At 41.2% G+C, this 17,524-nt stretch overlaps 1 protein-coding gene across 4 annotated transcripts in view; it reads left to right on the top strand.

Moving 5' to 3' along the window:
• The window catches only part of LOC117827641 (CCR4-NOT transcription complex subunit 3-like), a 53,307-nt gene that overhangs the window by 22,254 nt on the left and 13,529 nt on the right, over positions 1-17,524 (top strand). For all 4 annotated transcript variants that reach the window (XM_034704265.1, XM_034704263.1, XM_034704264.1 and 1 more), the window contains exons 6-14: positions 3,201-3,329; positions 4,660-4,755; positions 10,740-10,871; positions 11,271-11,361; positions 11,458-11,591; positions 12,146-12,202; positions 14,394-15,441; positions 15,636-15,741; positions 15,844-15,991. In XM_034704265.1, coding sequence (XP_034560156.1) covers positions 3,201-3,329; positions 4,660-4,755; positions 10,740-10,871; positions 11,271-11,361; positions 11,458-11,591; positions 12,146-12,202; positions 14,394-15,441; positions 15,636-15,741; positions 15,844-15,991 — 1,941 coding nt within the window. The remainder of the gene's footprint in view (positions 1-3,200; positions 3,330-4,659; positions 4,756-10,739; positions 10,872-11,270; positions 11,362-11,457; positions 11,592-12,145; positions 12,203-14,393; positions 15,442-15,635; positions 15,742-15,843; positions 15,992-17,524) is intronic.

Genomic DNA, 17,524 nt, shown 5'->3' with positions numbered 1-17,524 from the left:
GCCTTAAAGGTCAGCAGTGATTGTTTTTGTCTTGGTTTAAAGTCAGGCAGTCGAGTTTTGTACGACCTGGAGGCCAAGGAGCATATGTACTTCCACTTGCCACTTCTCAACTCTGATTTGAGCACAGATCCAAAGGGGGCGGGACTTAGGAACCAGACATACATCTCCTTTTAAAGGGGACATATCACGCTTTTTTCATCAATATATATTGGTCTAAGAGGTCCCCAAAACATGTCTTTAAAGTTTATGCTCAAAAAAACACTTTAAAATCAGATTTTGGCATGCCTGAAAAGTCCTCTTCTTCATTCCTCATCAGAACACTCTGTTTTCTCTCTGACCACGCCCCCTCAGGAAGTGGATGTGCCTCGGCTCTCCAGCACGTTGATCTAATGTTTACATGTTGGCTGAATATACACGGCTGCTCAGAGATCACGTTACTTCAACCCTCTGAATCTGATCCAGAATCTGATCCTGACGGAGAGGCGCCTGTAGCAGGACCTTTCTGAAGGATTGGTCACAGATTTAGTGTTTCTTGTTGTTTTATTTATCAGTATGTAGACGTGTGTCTTGGTACACAGCTACGAACATGTAGCTATGTGGCTATGCTAACTAGCGCTAGCACTTATCCATGATAACTAAAAATCATCCACTAGATCTTCAAATCTGCAGACGTGGGGAGTAAAACCGACCTCTGCCAGAAAGGCAGCAGGACCTTTTATGAAGGATTGGTCACAGATTTAGTGTTTCTTGTTGTTTATTTGTCAGTATGTCAACGTGTGTCTTGGTACACAGCTACAGCTACAGCTACAGCTACAGCTACGAACATATAGCTATGTGGCTATGCTAATTAGCGCTAGCACTTATCCATGACAAATAAAAATCATCCACTAGATCTTCAAATCTGCAGACGTGGGGAGTAAAACCGACCTTTGTGTTTATTAAGACAGCCTACAACTAGCATGCCTCCCTCCTAAGCTCCTTGTTAGCACACATTTGTGCAGGTAATGAAAAACGGGGGAGGGATTCAGTATTATTTTATACAGTCTATGGGCTGAACAAGCTCCGAGCTCTGACTCCGTGACAGACCGGATATTGTTGTTACGTAAGAAAAACACAAAAGTCTGAAACGGCTCGTTTCACACACATTTACAGAAAGGTGTAGAAATCAAAACAGGGGCAGAATGGATTTTTTTCATTCTCGGGGGGTTTGTAGACATGCCAGGGAAACATATTTCAGGTAGAGAACCATTAAAAAGTCAATTTTGCATGATATGTCACCTTTAAAGTGACGTGGTGTTCGAGCTGTATCTGCTTAAGAGCACAAAATCACAGTCCACCTGCAAACATAAAACCTCAGACTGGCCCTTTAACACGACTCTGCACCACGCTGGTTTTGGTTTTGGCATCCTTCAAAGAGAGCAGGGAATCATGGGAGCCGGTCCGATATCCACCACCTGCTCTTTAGCGTAGCTTCCCCGCCCGTCAGACCGCAGAGCCACACGAGCCTTTGATGAGGGCTATTGAGCCGGACTGAATGTGAGCCACCTGCCTGCACAATGAGCGGCTCTCCAGCTCCCTCTGATCCTGATGAGCCGGTTCTTATCCCAAAGCTGCTCTTCAAGACTTCCTCTGGTTTTCATGGTGGACCTGAAATTATCCGCTCGGCCTTTAAAACCCAGCAGGAAACATCTGTGGTGTGTGAGGAACGTCTCCTCTCGGCCAAGAATCAGAAAGAGACGACGCAGATTTAGTTTGGAGCCTCAGAGTCTTTGAGGCCTGAAGACGTGTTTGGTGTAAAAATCAAGGATGTGGTTTTTCTGTTTGAGAGGAAGAGAGGCTGAAACAACCTTCAGGAACAGAATGACTCTTCTGGTGTGACGTTCGGGTCTGTTGTAGTAGATTTATGTAATTTAAGACGATAATGACGTAAAAGACCGAACGGAAAATAACATATTTCTACCACTTCAAATAAATTATATCCACCAAAGAAACTCTGAATTTCAAATTTTAAACACAAAAATTTGTGTGTAAAAAAAGTGTGTAGACCTTTTATTTTTCCAGGTTTTATTCATGAATATTCTTTTTTTTTTATCTTAAATTAATCACTATAACTTTAATTTTTTATGCATATATTCAACATTTTTCTCCTCAATTATAAACTACATTTAATTAAATGAAATAAGCAAATTAAATTAAAATGTAATTGAATTAAAATCGAAATTGAAATTAAATTAAATGAAATTAAATTATATTGAAAGTGAAATAACAAATAATTAATTTAAATAATTAAATGAAATTAATTTAAATTTAATTAAATTAAATTGAAATTACATTTAAGGTGAAATCAAAATTGAAATAGCAAATAATGAATTTAATTAATTCAATTAAATTAATTAAATTATACAATTTAACCACCACCACTTCTATGTAAAAGGAGATTTTTTTTCTAATAATTCCTTGATGTTTTAATTATTTCTTTCCCGATTTAATCTCAGAAAATATTTGTTTTTACTTTGTAATTTTTTTACTTGCTTCCACTTTTTTTTTTTTAATTTCTGATTATTTTATTGAACCTTTACAACTTTATTTTCACACATTATCAAAGAATCAGAGGGTTAATTTTGATGATTAAGTTGCTTCTGCTGAGTTCTTCTTTTCACAGCTCCGTCAGAAAGATGGAAATGTATCTAAGATCAATATAAAACGTCTGTTTCCACAATCTACATTTGCAAAGCTGGTTGGCAGTGATAAAAATCACGTATTAGAATTTATAATTTCACTGATGAAGGTCATATTATTAATCATTTATTTTATTTAAGACGAACACCTCAGGGTAGAAAGATGTGACTCCTTTAAAAAAAAAATATATATATATATATATATGTCCCCCTCCTGAGTTTTGAGTCATGTCACTGAAGTTAGCAATCAAATCTCTAATTCTTGTACATTTTTATCTGAAAAAAACCCTCAGATCTTAAAGACAATATAAGTCAGCTTTTAATTCTACATATATGACTTTAATCTTGTTATATTTCTCCCTGCGCCAGCTGTAGTATTTATTTTTTCCCGACAGTGACCTTCAGAAAACCCAGATTTTCTGTCTTGTAAAGGTCATTTAAAATTCAACATGTGTGTCTGTTCTTCCTTTAACTGTGTGATTTATCTTCTTCTTCTTCTTCTCCTTCTTCGTCTTTCTGCAGCAAATGGAGCGGTTCAAAGTCGTGGAGAGGGAAACAAAGACTAAAGCGTACTCTAAAGAAGGGCTCGGTCTGGCCCAGAAGGTGGACCCGGCTCAGAAGGAGAAGGAGGAGGTCGGCACGTGGCTAACGGTGAGCTACGCTTTGAAGCAGCATTCATTCAAAATCATACACACCAAGAGTTCCGGGGTCTTTTAGCCCCCAGAACCACTTTCCCCGGAACTAAAAGGTTCCTGTGCCTCCATTGTTGTGTGCGTTTGGACCGTGGGCTGAAGTCCCGGGTAGATTGTGTAAATCCGGCCAGTGACGTATGGAGAAAAAAAAAGAAAGTAAATGCACTACACCACCAGACCAGTAGAGGGCAGTAAAACAAAGACGAATGCCATTCACCACAGATGACACCATAGAAGCAGACGGACAGGCAGGTATCATTATGAGCAACACAACAGTTAGCCTGTTAGCATGAAGAGACTCAGCTGGCGCTGTTTTAGATGGTGCTATATTTCATCACAGATGGATTCACTGAATCAACACGTGAGAGGAGATAAGCGCGAGTAGCAAAGACGTTTCAACACGGCTTTAAAATCCTTTTGAACTCAAAAAGCCGTGGCAGAGATCGGCCGGTGTTTTGGTTTAAACAGTGACCCTGTTAACTGGAGACTCTCAGCCGGATGCATCCCTCATAAACGTCTTTAGACCATCATTAAATATCTGATGAGGATGTTTTGAAATCTTAATAAAAACTAAACTAGTTTGCATTCCCAGGAACTCCCTCTGTGTTTCAACAGCTGTGTAAACTCCACAAACACTGACAAGTTCAGCTGAAGGTCTCCAGTTTACAGGGTCACTTTTAAAACCGGAACACCGGAAGGAGAGACGCATTCACGGTGGGCTGAGAGAAGACTACTGTTACAAGCTGCTAAATCAAGAGAATCACAGCTTCTTCTTTTGAAAAGTACACACACATACAAAAAGATAGAACAAATAAAAACTAATGAAAGAAAGAGAAATCAAGTGAATCACAGATGTGTGTGATGTTATTGTGGACGGCGGGCAGAATAAAAACACTGCAGTTAATCTACCAATCAGACACGTTCAGCATTGCAGACCCTGCCCCACGAAAGTCCCGGGACCTTTGAAAAGTACTACCCCCCTAAATTTAGACCCTGGGTCCACTGGTCGAAACACACGTAGTTCAGGGGTAAAGTTCCTCCGGTCGAAAAACGCCTTATGGTGTCGTCTTATTTGTACGTCCTTCATCTCTCTCTTACTGCCCTCTACTGGTCTGGCGGTGTAGTGCAGTTACTTTTATTGCTTCCCCATACGCCCCTGTCCTGATTTGTGTAATCTTCCCGGGAATAAATAAATAAAGCAGATTGTTAACTGTGTGTTTGTGTTTGTTTTCTGTAAATCTGAACGGCACTTTATCTTTAACTCCTCTTCTTTCTCTTCTCTCCCGCAGAATACGATAGACACGCTGAACATGCAGGTGGACCAGTTTGAGAGCGAAGTGGAGTCTCTTTCAGTCCAGACGAGAAAAAAGAAAGGAGACAAGGAGGTCAGTGTATTCCCATCTCTCACCCATTCACTCTTTTCTTCCCTCCTCTCCGTCTGTCTCTCCTCTCTGTTTGTATCTGACACACAGGTCATCCGTTCTGTCGGCTCTCCTCTCCTCTTTAATCTCTCTCTCTCTCCCTCTGTCGGAGAGGTCAGATAGTGAGTCCTCCATTTATCTTCTGTGTCTGCGCGGATCAGGATAACCTTGCTGACCACTTCTTTTGCTTTCTCTCTCACTCTCCTTTTGAAAGTCCTCTCCAGGGGCCTCATCTAGAGAAAAACCTCTTTGACTTTGTCCTTGACGAGCAGCATTGATTTCAGAGAACATGAGAACAAGCAAATCCTGCGTATGGCCTTCGTACCTCGTACCTACAATGTCTGAAAAAATCATCTGAACGCCAGAGAAAAAGTGCAGACCGGTCTTTTTGGAATCATTTTTATTCTCTCTATTTTACTTGTTGAAGTTACGAACATGACATTTGCAGAGAGGACTTCAATTCAGGATTTATTTCAGTCTGATCGGGTGGCTTAGCTGTCCAACAGTGAGAGACTGACTGTGTTCCTCTGTGGAAATCTAAAACAAGTAGAGCTGAAGCGCTGATATAAGTTCCTAATCTTCCATATTAGACAAAGTGACCAAACACTGAGCAAGTGTCTCTCTGTGGTTTCTATCTGGTTACAGCTTAGTTTTAAATCCGACATCAACGAAACCAAACTGAGTTAATGAGTAAAAATAAGTGCTGAAATAATTTTAAACTAAAGAGGATAAACCCTCCAATTCCACAGTCGGTTTGTATCAGCATCCTTGCTGGAAAAATTAACATTAAATAAAACATTTTTATTCACATTCAAGATCATTGTTATGGGGTTCTGCTCTCTATTATGTTCTGTTTTGATCTATTCCCTTCTGTTTTATCTATTCCATTCTGTTTGATCTATTCCATTCTGTTTGATCTATTCCGTTCTGTTTGATCTGTTCCATTCTGTTTGATCTATTCCCTTCTGTTTGATCTATTCCCTTCTGTTTGATCTGTTCCATTCTGTTTGATCTATTCCATTCTGTTTGATCTGTTCCCTTTTGTTTGATCTATTCCGTTCTGTTTGATCTATTCCATTCTGTTTGATCTATTCCCTTCTGTTTGATCTATTCCCTTCTGTTTGATCTGTTCCATTCTGTTTGATCTATTCCATTCTGTTTGATCTGTTCCCTTTTGTTTGATCTATTCCCTTCTGTTTGATCTATTCCATTCTGTTTGATCTATTCCATTCTGTTTGATCTATTCCCTTCTGTTTGATCTATTCCCTTCTGTTTGATCTATTCCATTCTGTTTGATCTATTCCATTCTGTTTTGATCTATTCCCTTCTGTTTGATCTATTCCATTCTGTTCGATCTATTCCTCTCCCTTCTGTTTGATCTATTCCATTCTGTTTGATCTATTCCCTTCTGTTTGATCTATTCCATTCTGTTTGATCTATTCCATTCTGTTTGATCTATTCCCTTCTGTTTGATCTATTCCATTCTGTTTGATCTATTCCATTCTGTTTGATCTATTCCCTTCTGTTTGATCTATTCCATAACATTCTGTTTGATCTATTCCATAACATTCTGTTTTGATCTATTCCATTCTGTTTGATCTATTCCATTCTGTTTGATCTATTCCATTCTGTTTGATCTATTCCATTCTGTTTGATCTATCCCATTCTGTTTGATCTATTCCATAACATTCTGTTTTGATCTATTCCTCTCCGTTCTGTTTTGATCTATTTGTCTGTTCCATTCCGTTCTGTTTTGATCTATTCTATTCCGTTCTGTTTTGATCTATTTGGTCTGTTCCATTCTGTTTTGATCTTTTCCTTTCTGTTCTGTTTTGATCTATTTTGTTTTGATCCATTCTGTTTTGATCTGTTTCGATTTATTCCTTACCGTTCTATTTTGATCTATTCTATTTCATTCTGTTTTGATCTATTTTGTTTGTGCCGTTCTGTTTTGATCTTTTCTTTTCCGTTCTGTTTTGATCTATTTGGTCTGTTCCATTCTTTTTTGATCTATTCCTTTCTTTTCGCTTTTGATCTATTTTGTTTGTTCAATTCTGTTGTGTTTTGATCTATTTTGTTTAGATCCATTCTGTTTTGATGTGTTTTGATCTATTCCTCTCTGTTCTGTTTTGATTTGTTTTGTCTGTTCCATTCTGTTCTGATCTGTTTTGATCTTTTCCTTTCTGTTCTGTTTTGATCTATTCTGTCCCTTTCCATTCTATTTTATCACATTCAGTTCTAACATTTTTACCACGGCGTCAACAGGCAAAGTTGAAACATGCACATTCCTCTCTGTGGATTGATTGATATGACGTGTTTGATAAGATAAGATAATCCTTTATTCATCCCTCAACCGGGGAAATTCATGGAGTTACAGCAGCAAACAAAAAGGTGTACAGTACAAGAATTTCAACAAGAATATATAGAGAAAAGAAATGTTCATCAAAGACGACAGCTTGGCCAGGTTGTTCCTGGCGTAGTTTTGCTTTTAGAATGAATTATCGTCATGAGGAGATTTTGACCAGAATCATCAATCAATCAATCAAGCTTTATTTATATAGCACCTTTCATGCAAATAAAATGCAACCCAAAGTGCTTTACAGCGATTGAAAACAAGAAAGAAGCAGAAATGAAACAATGGCAAGACATTTTAGTGGAAGATAATAATAATAATAATAAAACTAATAAAAATACAAATTAAAAATAAGAACAACATAAAAATAAAATAAAATAGAGACCAATGCACACCAAAATAAAATATGTGTAATTAAAATAAGTTAAAGCATCAAAATTAAGAAATAAAAATAGTTAAAATAAATAGATTTAAAAGGCAAGGATAAGAGTTGAAAAATAAAACTAAGGCTGAAAAATATCAATAAAACTGAGTAGATAAATACAAATTAAATAAATGAATGAGTAAATACATAAAAATAGAATAAGATAACAGTTAAAATTACTAAAATAATAAAGCAACATTTAAATCAATATTAAAGTAAAAGGTAGGTAATAAAATTGTTAAACCCTACATAAAAGCCAGACTGAATAAATAAGTTTTTAGTTTACGTTTAAAAGTCTCAATATCTCCATCAGCTCCTCTCAGATCCTCCGGCAGGCTGTTCCATAGTTTGGGAGCGTAGTGGCTGAAAGCAGCGTCACCAAATGTTTTAGTTCTGCTCTGAGGAACAGCTAAAAGGGAGGAGCCGGAGGATCTGAGAGACCTACCTGGTTTATATACTAAAAGCATCTCTGAGATGTAGTCTGGTGCAAGGCCATGCAGTGCCTTAAAAACCAGTAAAATAATTATAAAATCAATACGAAAAGCAACAGGCAGCCAATGTAAAGATTTTAAAATAGGCGTAATGTGTGCTCTCCTTCTGGTCCTCGTTAAAACTCTAGCTGCTGCATTTTGTATTAACTGCAGTTTGTTAATTGTGTTCTTTGGAAGACCAGAAAGGAGAGCATTCCAGAATCATGTCATCATCAGTCTGTTATATGTTGCCTCTTATGATCGTTTGTAACATAATACACCTCTAAATGTCAGATTTTCTGTAGTTTGTCGGGTTAATCACCGGTGTGTGTTTGCACTCAGAAGCTCCCTCATGTTCCGTACATGTGCTGCAGCAGCATTAACATGTTCTGTGATGAAACACTTTAATACGTTCCACTCTGCTGCCTCCTCTAACGCGGCCCAGCAGCGTCCGGACAACAACAACACGAGTCCAAAGTGATTTTTACAGCCTGTGTTTCTTCTAATCACATCAGCTCAGCGAAGCACAGACTCACACGTGTGCTCCGATTCTGCTCCCCACATTTCATCCAAACATGACTCCAGATTTGTTGTTTTAAAAACACTCGGAGCCACCTTTTAGGTCTGATATATAAAAATGAACAGGAGCGTAGGAATACAAAATAAATGAAGTTTAAGTGCTTTACAACATGTATGAATTAACTGTGCAGGAGAATTAAATATTAAATCACACCGCGCCGCTGTGGCTGTGCTTCATGATGCATAAAACCTCAAAGTGCTCATGGAGCCGCTCTCATGCTGCTGCTGAACGTCCTCACTTCTGCATGTTTTACTTCATAATTTAACACGAGTTTTATTCAGGTCCGAACAGGTTTTACATTATAATGTTTTCTTTACCGTTTCACTCCTTCAATTATTCAAACTGTTTCTCATTTACGTCCGAGGAAGGCGACTTTTCAGCCCCAGGATGTTAGAAATCACCACTTTAGATCGAATAATACATTAAAAAGGGCGTTTACGTGAAACGAAAAAATACCCTTAATATTTGTTTTTTGTTTGTTATTGAATTCAAATAAATTCAACTTTATTTATAAAGCTGCTTTACTACAAACATGGAGCTGAAAGTGCTTTAAATGGGAAAAAATGGAGTTTAAGTAAGGACAAAAAATCCAGCATGGACAAAATTATAAAACGACAACAGCAGAAGAATATAGGTCAGAAATAATTTCTGCAAAAAGTTGAATATACAAATATATAATAGATGTCAGAGATAAAGCTTTAAAACGACTACAAATGAGACGTCAGATTCCTCTAAATAATCACGTTGATCTGAAACAATCTGAAGCTAAAAACTTTCTAAGTGTTTTTCTTGAGTGTTTTTGATCAATTTTGTTCCCACTTGTTTTGTTCTATTCTGTTCTTTTCTGTTTTGATCCATTCCATTCTGCTTTGATCTATTCTGTTCTGCTCTGTTTGGACCCAATCTGTTCCCATCTCTTTTGTTCTATTTTGTTCTTTTCTGCTTTGATCCCTTCCACTCCATTATGATCAATTTTTTTCTGTTCTGTTTTGTTCATGTCAGAAATAATTTCTGCAGAAAGTTGAGTAAACAGATATAAATATCAGTTAAAGCTTTAAAACGACTAAATATGAGACGTCAGATTCTAAATAATCATGTTGATCTGAAACAATCTGAAGCTAAAAACTTTCTAAGTGTTTTTGATCCATTCTGTTCCTTTCTGTTTTGATCCATTCCATTCTGCTTTGATCTATTCTGATCTGTTCTGTTCTGTTTGGACCCATTCTGTTCGATTCTGTTTTTATCTATTCTGTTCCGTTCTGCTTTGAACTATTGTGCTCCATTCTATTTGATCCATTTTGTTCTTTTCTGTTTTGATCCTTTCCATTGTGTTTTGATCCATTCCATTCCATTGTGTTTTGATCTATTCTGTTTCGTCTATTTGGACCCATTCTGTTCAATTATGTTTTGTTCTATTCTGTTTTGATCCACTCCATTCCGTTGTGTTTTGATCTATTCTGTTCCTTTTTGTTTTGATCCATTCCATTCTGCTTTGATCTATTGTGATCTGTTCTGTTCTGTTCCGTTTGGACCCATTCTCTTCAATTCTGTTTTGATCTATTCTGTTCCACTCTGTTTTGTTCTTTTCTTTTTTGATCCACTCCATTCCGTTGTGTTTTGATCTATTCTGTTCCTTTCTGTTTTGATCCATTCCATTCCATTCTGCTTTGATCTATTGTGGTCTGTTCTGTTCTGTTTGGACCCATTCTGTTCAATTCTGTTTTGATCTATTCTGTTCCACTCTGTTTTGTTCTTTTCTGTTTTGATCCACTCCATTCCGTTGTGTTTTGACCCAATCTGTTCCACTCTGTTTTGATCCATTCTGTTCCCATCTTTTTTGTTCTATTTTGTTCTTTTCTGCTTTGATCCCTTCCATTCTGTTCTGTTTTGATCCATTTTTTTCTGTTCTGTTTTGTTCATGTCAGAAATAATTTCTGCAGAAAGTTGAATAAACAAATAAAACTATCAGAGTTAAAGCTTTAGAACGACTAAATATGAGACGTCAGATCTTAAATAATCACGCTGATCTGAAACAATCTGAAGCTGAAAAACATTTCTCAGTGTCTCTTGAGTTTTTGAACGACTGATTTTAACTCGACTTGTTTTTTTTCGCTCCTTCAGCAAAAACAAGACCGGATTGAAGAACTGAAGAAGTTCGTGGAGAAACATCGACACCACATCCGGATGCTGGAGACCATCCTGAGGATGCTGGACAACGACTCAGTGCAGGTCGACTCCGTCAGGAAGATCAAGGTTAGCTCATTTCTAAAATCCAAGATGTCTTGCAGCTTGGATTTCATTTCTATCATAAGGAGTCTTTTTTGTATGCACTCTAAAAGTAACATCAAAAATGGCCTCTGAAAAGATGATCTAGGGGGTTTCTTCTGGCCCTCAGATTGGAGTCAGATCTTTAAAATGTGCACGGAAAAGTCTTGAAATGAAGACTTACCATGGGTTAAATTGTGCAAACGGTCTAATGGAACACACTCCACCATGCATCAGGATTTATTTGTTATCAAAAGTTGTCGTGCTGTTACATCTGCAGTCTTTTTCTGAGTTGCACTAAATGGAAATACTTAGGCTGCATGTTAGCGTGTGTTTATATTAATAAACTCATCATCTCTCTGTGTTCTTTGTTCCCTCTTCTTAAAGGACGATGTGGAGTATTATCTCGACTCGTCGCAGGATCCAGACTTCGAGGAGAACGAGTTTCTTTACGACGATCTGGACCTGGAAGACATCCGTAAGTTCAGGAAGCGTTTACTTTTTATTTAATTGCAAAAATATAAACTATCATAAACTGAACTCTCCTCTCTGCTCTCTGCGCTCGCCCCTCCAGCTCAGACGCTGGTCGCCACCTCCCCACCGGGACACTCGCACTTGGAGGACGAGATCTTCCAGCACTCCAGCAGCACGCCCACATCCACCACCTCGTCCTCGCCCATACCTCCCTCGCCTGCGACTTGCACTACGGTAACTTTTGCACACAACCTGTCAGGTTTTTTAATTCATGAAACGTAGCCGCAGTGTTGCATTAACTGGAGTAAAGTCAGGTTCATATATCACATGTGCGTGTAGGATAATTGCCTTTGTATGTGCTGCTGTATCGCCCTACCATCTGCTCTCATTGTTCTCCTCCGCTGTCATCATATCATCCGCTCTTTCTTCCTCCGCCCACGCTCCGCGCGCAGCGAGTTATTATAGCTTTAATGTGTCTGAATGGTGGGTGGGGTATTGTTTAAGGCTGATGAAATGGAGTTTCACTTCAGCATGAAAGGGAACGTAAAGATGAGAGATGTACGCCGCAGTGGTCCATGGGAAATGTGATTGTTTAACTTTTAATCATCAGAGGAAAGTTCATGGAAAGGATTTCACAGAGAGCTTGAGTGCAGCCGTCATTAAAGTTTGAGTTTAACGTCCAGATCTGAACCAGAAGCCTTCACTCAGACGCTCTTTTATCTCCTCTTATTCTGTCTCTGTGTTTCTCTCCCCGGCCTCACGTTTCGTCCCTTTTGTCTGTTTTTCAGGAGAACTCAGAAGATGACAAGAAGCGGGGACGTTCAACAGACAGCGAAGTCAGTCAGGTGAGTCTGAAAAACGCTGAGGTCGAAGTCTCTCTCTCTGATTCTCTGAAACTCTGAGGAAGTACAGGACGATCTGCAAACATGACGCTGATCCCAAAGCCTCCTGAAGTTCCTGAAACACCTAAATGATTCATGAGTGGATAAAACCATCAGACCTAAAGTCACCCAGGGACACTTTACAAAAAGAAAGGCCGGATAAGTTCAACATCAAATCAGATCTCTTCTTCTTGGTTCTCATGTTGAGATATTGACATTACTCTTCCATATTTTTGGACCAGTGTTGCAAACAAACACACAGGCATGTGATGAATAAAGCTACTGGACAGTCGAGTCATAAACATCTAAAAATCTGAAAGATATCTGGAGAAGTAAGAGCATGAGGAAGCACAAAATACCACGTTTTAAGCCTCTGGTAACCCAAATCAACCAAATCGTTCTACCTATGATATTTAGAGTCACATTTACATGCTATATATATGTATATGAAAAATATTAGAACTGAACATTTATCCATTATTGAAGTATTACCGGTTAAGTTTTTGTGGCTAAAGCAGTCCCGCACATGCTCAGCTCATTTCCCCAGGACCGGTTCACTAACTTTCCCTAGGACTGGTTCACTAACTTTCCCCAGGACCGGTTCACTAACTTTCCCCAGGACCGGTTCACTAACTTTCCCCAGGACCGGTTCACTAACTTTCCCTGGTTCAATAACTTTCCCTAGGACTGGTTCACTAACTTTCCCCTGGACCGGTTCACTAATTTTCCCCTGGACTGGTTCACTTACTTTCCCCAGGACCGGTCCACTAACTTTCCCCAGGACTGGTTCACTAACTTTCCCCATGACCGCTTCACTAGCTTTCCCCAGGACTAGTTCACTAACTTTCCCCAGGACAGGTCCACTAACTTTCCCCAGGACTGGTTCACTAACTTTCCCCAGGAATGGTTCACTAACTTTGCCCAGGACCGGATCACTAACTTTCATCAGGACCGGTTCACTAACTTTCCCCATGACCGCTTCACTAGCTTTCCCCAGGACCGGTTCAATAACTTTCCCCAGGACCGGTTCACTAACTATCCCTAGGACTGGTTCAATAACTGTCCCCAGGACCGGTTCACTAACTATCCCTAGGACTGGTTCAATAACTGTCCCCAGGACCGGTTCAATAACTTTCCCCTAACAGCTCAGAGTTTAGACAAACAGCTCGGTCTGACACCCGGAGCCGAGCTCCTCTGCGTGCACATACTACACTTCAGCCTCCTCTGCTCAGGGCGTCCCATGGCCCTGATGCCCGGAGACTAAGGAGTGATAAGACTAATAAATGATAGAAGTCCTGATTCCGAAATTGTGACTCAGCACTCAGAGACCATTTGAAATGAATAATTTTAAGATTCTGGAGTTTTAATGTCTTTAGATTCAGAGTCAGACGGCTCAAACAGGCAGGCTGTGAACTCTCTTGACCTGTCAATCAAAGAGTTAGGCCACGCCCACAATAAAATAGAATAAGAGTTTTTTCATAGTTGTCGATGTTTATTTTCACTCATTTTTGTTGAAGCTTCATTACACATTACATTCTGATATTCTATATGAATTTTAAATATTCCATTTATGTTTTCAGAGGCTTTAAAGTCACTTCTGTCTCAAAGAAATATGGAAGTCGCATTCTTAATCAATCAATCAAGCTTTATTTATAGAGCACCTTTCATACAAATCAAATGCAAGCTTTACAGTGATTAAGAAAACATTTAAAAGGTAAATATAAGAGTCTCAGATGAATAAAACCACTAGAAATAGAGTGAAAAATAGAATATCTTCTCCCTCTTCTTGTTTCTTCTGCACCTTCTTCACATCAGGGGAACATAATGAGCTCTGACAGGTGACGTGAATATCACTGATTATCTCTTTACACCTGTCAGTGGGGGGATGTGTGAAGCAGCAGGTGAGCTTTCTGTCCTGAGAGATGACGTGTTGGAAGCAGGAAAAATGGACGAGCGTTATTCCTCTCTGTGCTGGGTAACATCTAAGCTACCTTATGTTTTCCTCCGGGTGTTTTAAAACCACATGAAATCCGGAGCCATGTTTGAATGAGACGTCCTCATCGTGAAGTCGCCGTGACTTTTAACTCCTCAAGGAAACTTCCCGTCGTGAACACCACCTCATCTTAACGTAAACGTCCTCCTTCTTCTTTTTCAGTCACCTGTGAAGAACGGAAACCCCTCCTCCTCGTTATCGTCTTCCTCCTCCTCCTCATCCTCCTCCTCCTCCTCTTCTTCTTCCTGCTCCGTCTCGGGTCTGACCTCATCCTCCCTGGTCTCGATGACCACCATCCCAGTGGGAGGCAGCAGCAGCGGCTCTGGGGGCGGCAGTCTCCTCCTGAACTCTGGGAGTCTCCTCTCTCACACCTCCGCCGGCAGCTACAGCAACGCCACCCAGCAGCCGCCCCACCCGTCAGCCCAGCAGCAGCAGCAGCAGCAGCAGCCCAAGATCTCAGTCCTGTCCTCCACCTCTGCTCCCATCCCCATCCCCACCCCCAGCAACAGCTACCCCGCCCCCACCGCCTCCTCTCCCCCCAACGTCAGCACACAGGGGCTCCTCTCTTCATCCTCCCAGCTCCCGTCTCTGTCAGGACCCCCGCAGACCTCCAACAGTCTGGGCCTCAGTCTGGGTCTGTCTCTGGGAAAAGGAGGCATGTCGGGCTCCATTGCCACCAGCCCCATGTCTGGAGGTCTCGGCCTGTCAGGGATGCCGGCGTCCCTCAGCAGCATGGCGAGCCTCCTGTCCAGCTCCACCCCAGCACCCTACGCTCAGGCCGCCGCTGCAGGGACCCTCAGCTCAGGTCTCCCTGGCTCTCTCGGCGGGGTCATGACCACAGGGAGCAACACCGGACTGGGCTCCATCGGCAGCGGGAGCATCACAGTCGGCGGGCCGACGTCCACGACTGGAGGTCTGCTGGGAGCGGCGCCCGGAGCGAACAGCATCAGCTCCGGGATCCTGGGTTTGAGCTCCGGTCAGTCGGGGATGCAGGGGTCTTCTTTGGTGTCGCTGAGCCCGGTGGGAGGTTTAGCACCCGGGAGTGGAGTGGGAGTCATCGGGAGTAACGCAGGTAGCTCAGGACCGGTGGGGAGCGGCGTGGTGGGAGGAAACTCGTCGCTGTCCATCCGGCCGCCGAGCCAGCAGAAGCAGAACGGAAGCGGCAGTGAGTATCTGATGAAGAACGACGCTCTGGTTTGGACCCACGATGGTAATGACCTGAAACCTTCTATATACAAGTTTACACTCTTAAAATTAAAGATCTGAAAGTCAAACATTTATTTAACTTCTTTTAGCTCCGCCTCTTTTTACTCTGACACATGAAGCTAACTTTGTTTCATCCTTCAACGTACAGAGAGTCTCTTTGTCTGGGCGGTAACTAATCCAACGCTCGTTTTGTCACAGGTTACAGCACTGTGGTAGCAGACAGCGCAATGGACTCCGCCCTCAACAGTGCCAGCCAATCACAAATCAGCCAATCTTCGTCTTTGACCTCGACAGCCAATCAGCCGTGAGTATCATGAGTTTTTATCATCTGAGCACATTTGAGATTCATCCTGATGTTTAGAGTGGAGAAAAATATCTCATCTCCTCTCTCCTCCTCCTCTTCCAGTAAGGACACTGGTCCCAGTTTACTCGGCTCCTTGAGTCTGTCATCCAGCTCTCCGTCTCCGGCGTTCTACAGCGAGGCCAAAACCATGAGCGGAGGCAGCCTGCTGAACGGCCCGCTGTCCTTCTCTCAGTCCTCGGACAGCATCAAGGTGAGAAAGTCACGACAAGCAAACAACGCAAGACGTCAACGCTAAACAAACGATGAATAATGAGACCATGCACGGCTGAAGTTGCTTAAATTTTCACCCTGAGTTTGCTCGGATGTCTCCTGTAAAGTCAGGGTGTGCTAACGTGAGAGGCTAGCTGCACATATTTGGGAAAAGTCAGTGTAAGCAAGAATGAAGGAGTAACAACTTCTTTATCATGCAACCAGGATATATTATCTCAAGACGCTTTTACAAACACAGCAGGTCTAGACCACTCTATGTCAAATTATGACCCAACACCAAGACAGGATATGACTCAGTCTTACCCCACCTTAATCCACCATGAGCATTGCACCTCAAAGTATTTAGCTAGTTACAGCAGAGAGGACAAACTTCCTTTTAACAGGCAGAAACCTCCAGCAGGACCAGACTCATGTTAGACAGGCATCTGCCTCGACCGAGTTGGGTCTGGAAAGACAGATAGAGGAGAATAAGAGAGAGAGGGAGCGGTGATAGTGATAAGACGAGTAGTAGTAGCTGTTGCTGCTGGAGTCCAGAACGTCCACAGCAGGAGGACGACTACTGCAGATCCAGAGGAACCTACGAGACAAGGGAGCTCAGGGACTCCAGAAAGGTCTATGGTTAGTAACTTTAATGGGACAGGAAGAGTTAAAAGAAGTGATGAGTGGGTTGAGTGGAAGGGGGTGAGAAAGGATCCCAGTGTTTCAGTCTAAAGCCGTTTCCACCAAGCGGTTCAGTTCGGTTCGTCTCGGTACGGCACGCATTTTGTGGCGTTTCCATTGACTAAAACCGGGACAGGTCCCCAAATAACCGAGCCATACCATCCCACATTTTGGTACCATTCTGTTGGGGTGCCAGAAGGTGGAGCTAGAAACACTGCAGTCTGTTGATTGGTCGAAAGAATCATCACTTCCTGTGTGACAGCAGTAATAAAGAACAACACATAACCCTGCCATGTTTAAATCTGCAGTGGACTTTGGGAAGAAACGCAATCCGACCCGTACGAAGCTGTACTGATCCATACCAGACCACTTGGTGGAAACGAGCCATAAGCCTATAGCAGCATAACTAAGAGCTGGTCCAAGCCTGATCCAGCTCTAACTATAAGCTTTATCAAAAAGGAAAGTTTGAAGCCTACTCTTAAAGTAGAGAGGGTGTCTGCCTCCTGGACCCTGACTGGTACATGATTCCAAAGGGGAGGTGCCTGATAGCTCAAGGCTCTACCTCCCATACCCTGTATTTTGTGTTCATGGCCTTTTTATTTGAATCAGGAGAATCAAAATATAGTCACGGTGGTCACAGAAAGAATGGTTTCTTTTGACTCTTTTGCAGGGACATGCTGAATTATTTAACTTCAGATATTACAACAAGTGAAATGTTGTAAATTTGAACACTTGGTGCAACCCTGATACAAACACCTGATCCACTACATGAATTATTTTAAAGAGAGGAAATGTGACAAAAATCAAAGACTGAAATAAGAATAAGAATCTGAAATAGCTGCTGAGGATGTTT

The sequence above is a fragment of the Notolabrus celidotus genome, chromosome 16, assembly GCF_009762535.1.
Source record: "Notolabrus celidotus isolate fNotCel1 chromosome 16, fNotCel1.pri, whole genome shotgun sequence".
NCBI lineage: Eukaryota > Metazoa > Chordata > Actinopteri > Labriformes > Labridae > Notolabrus > Notolabrus celidotus.
Note: the sequence above shows the minus strand (reverse complement) of the source record. Positions and strands in the feature narration are given on the sequence as shown.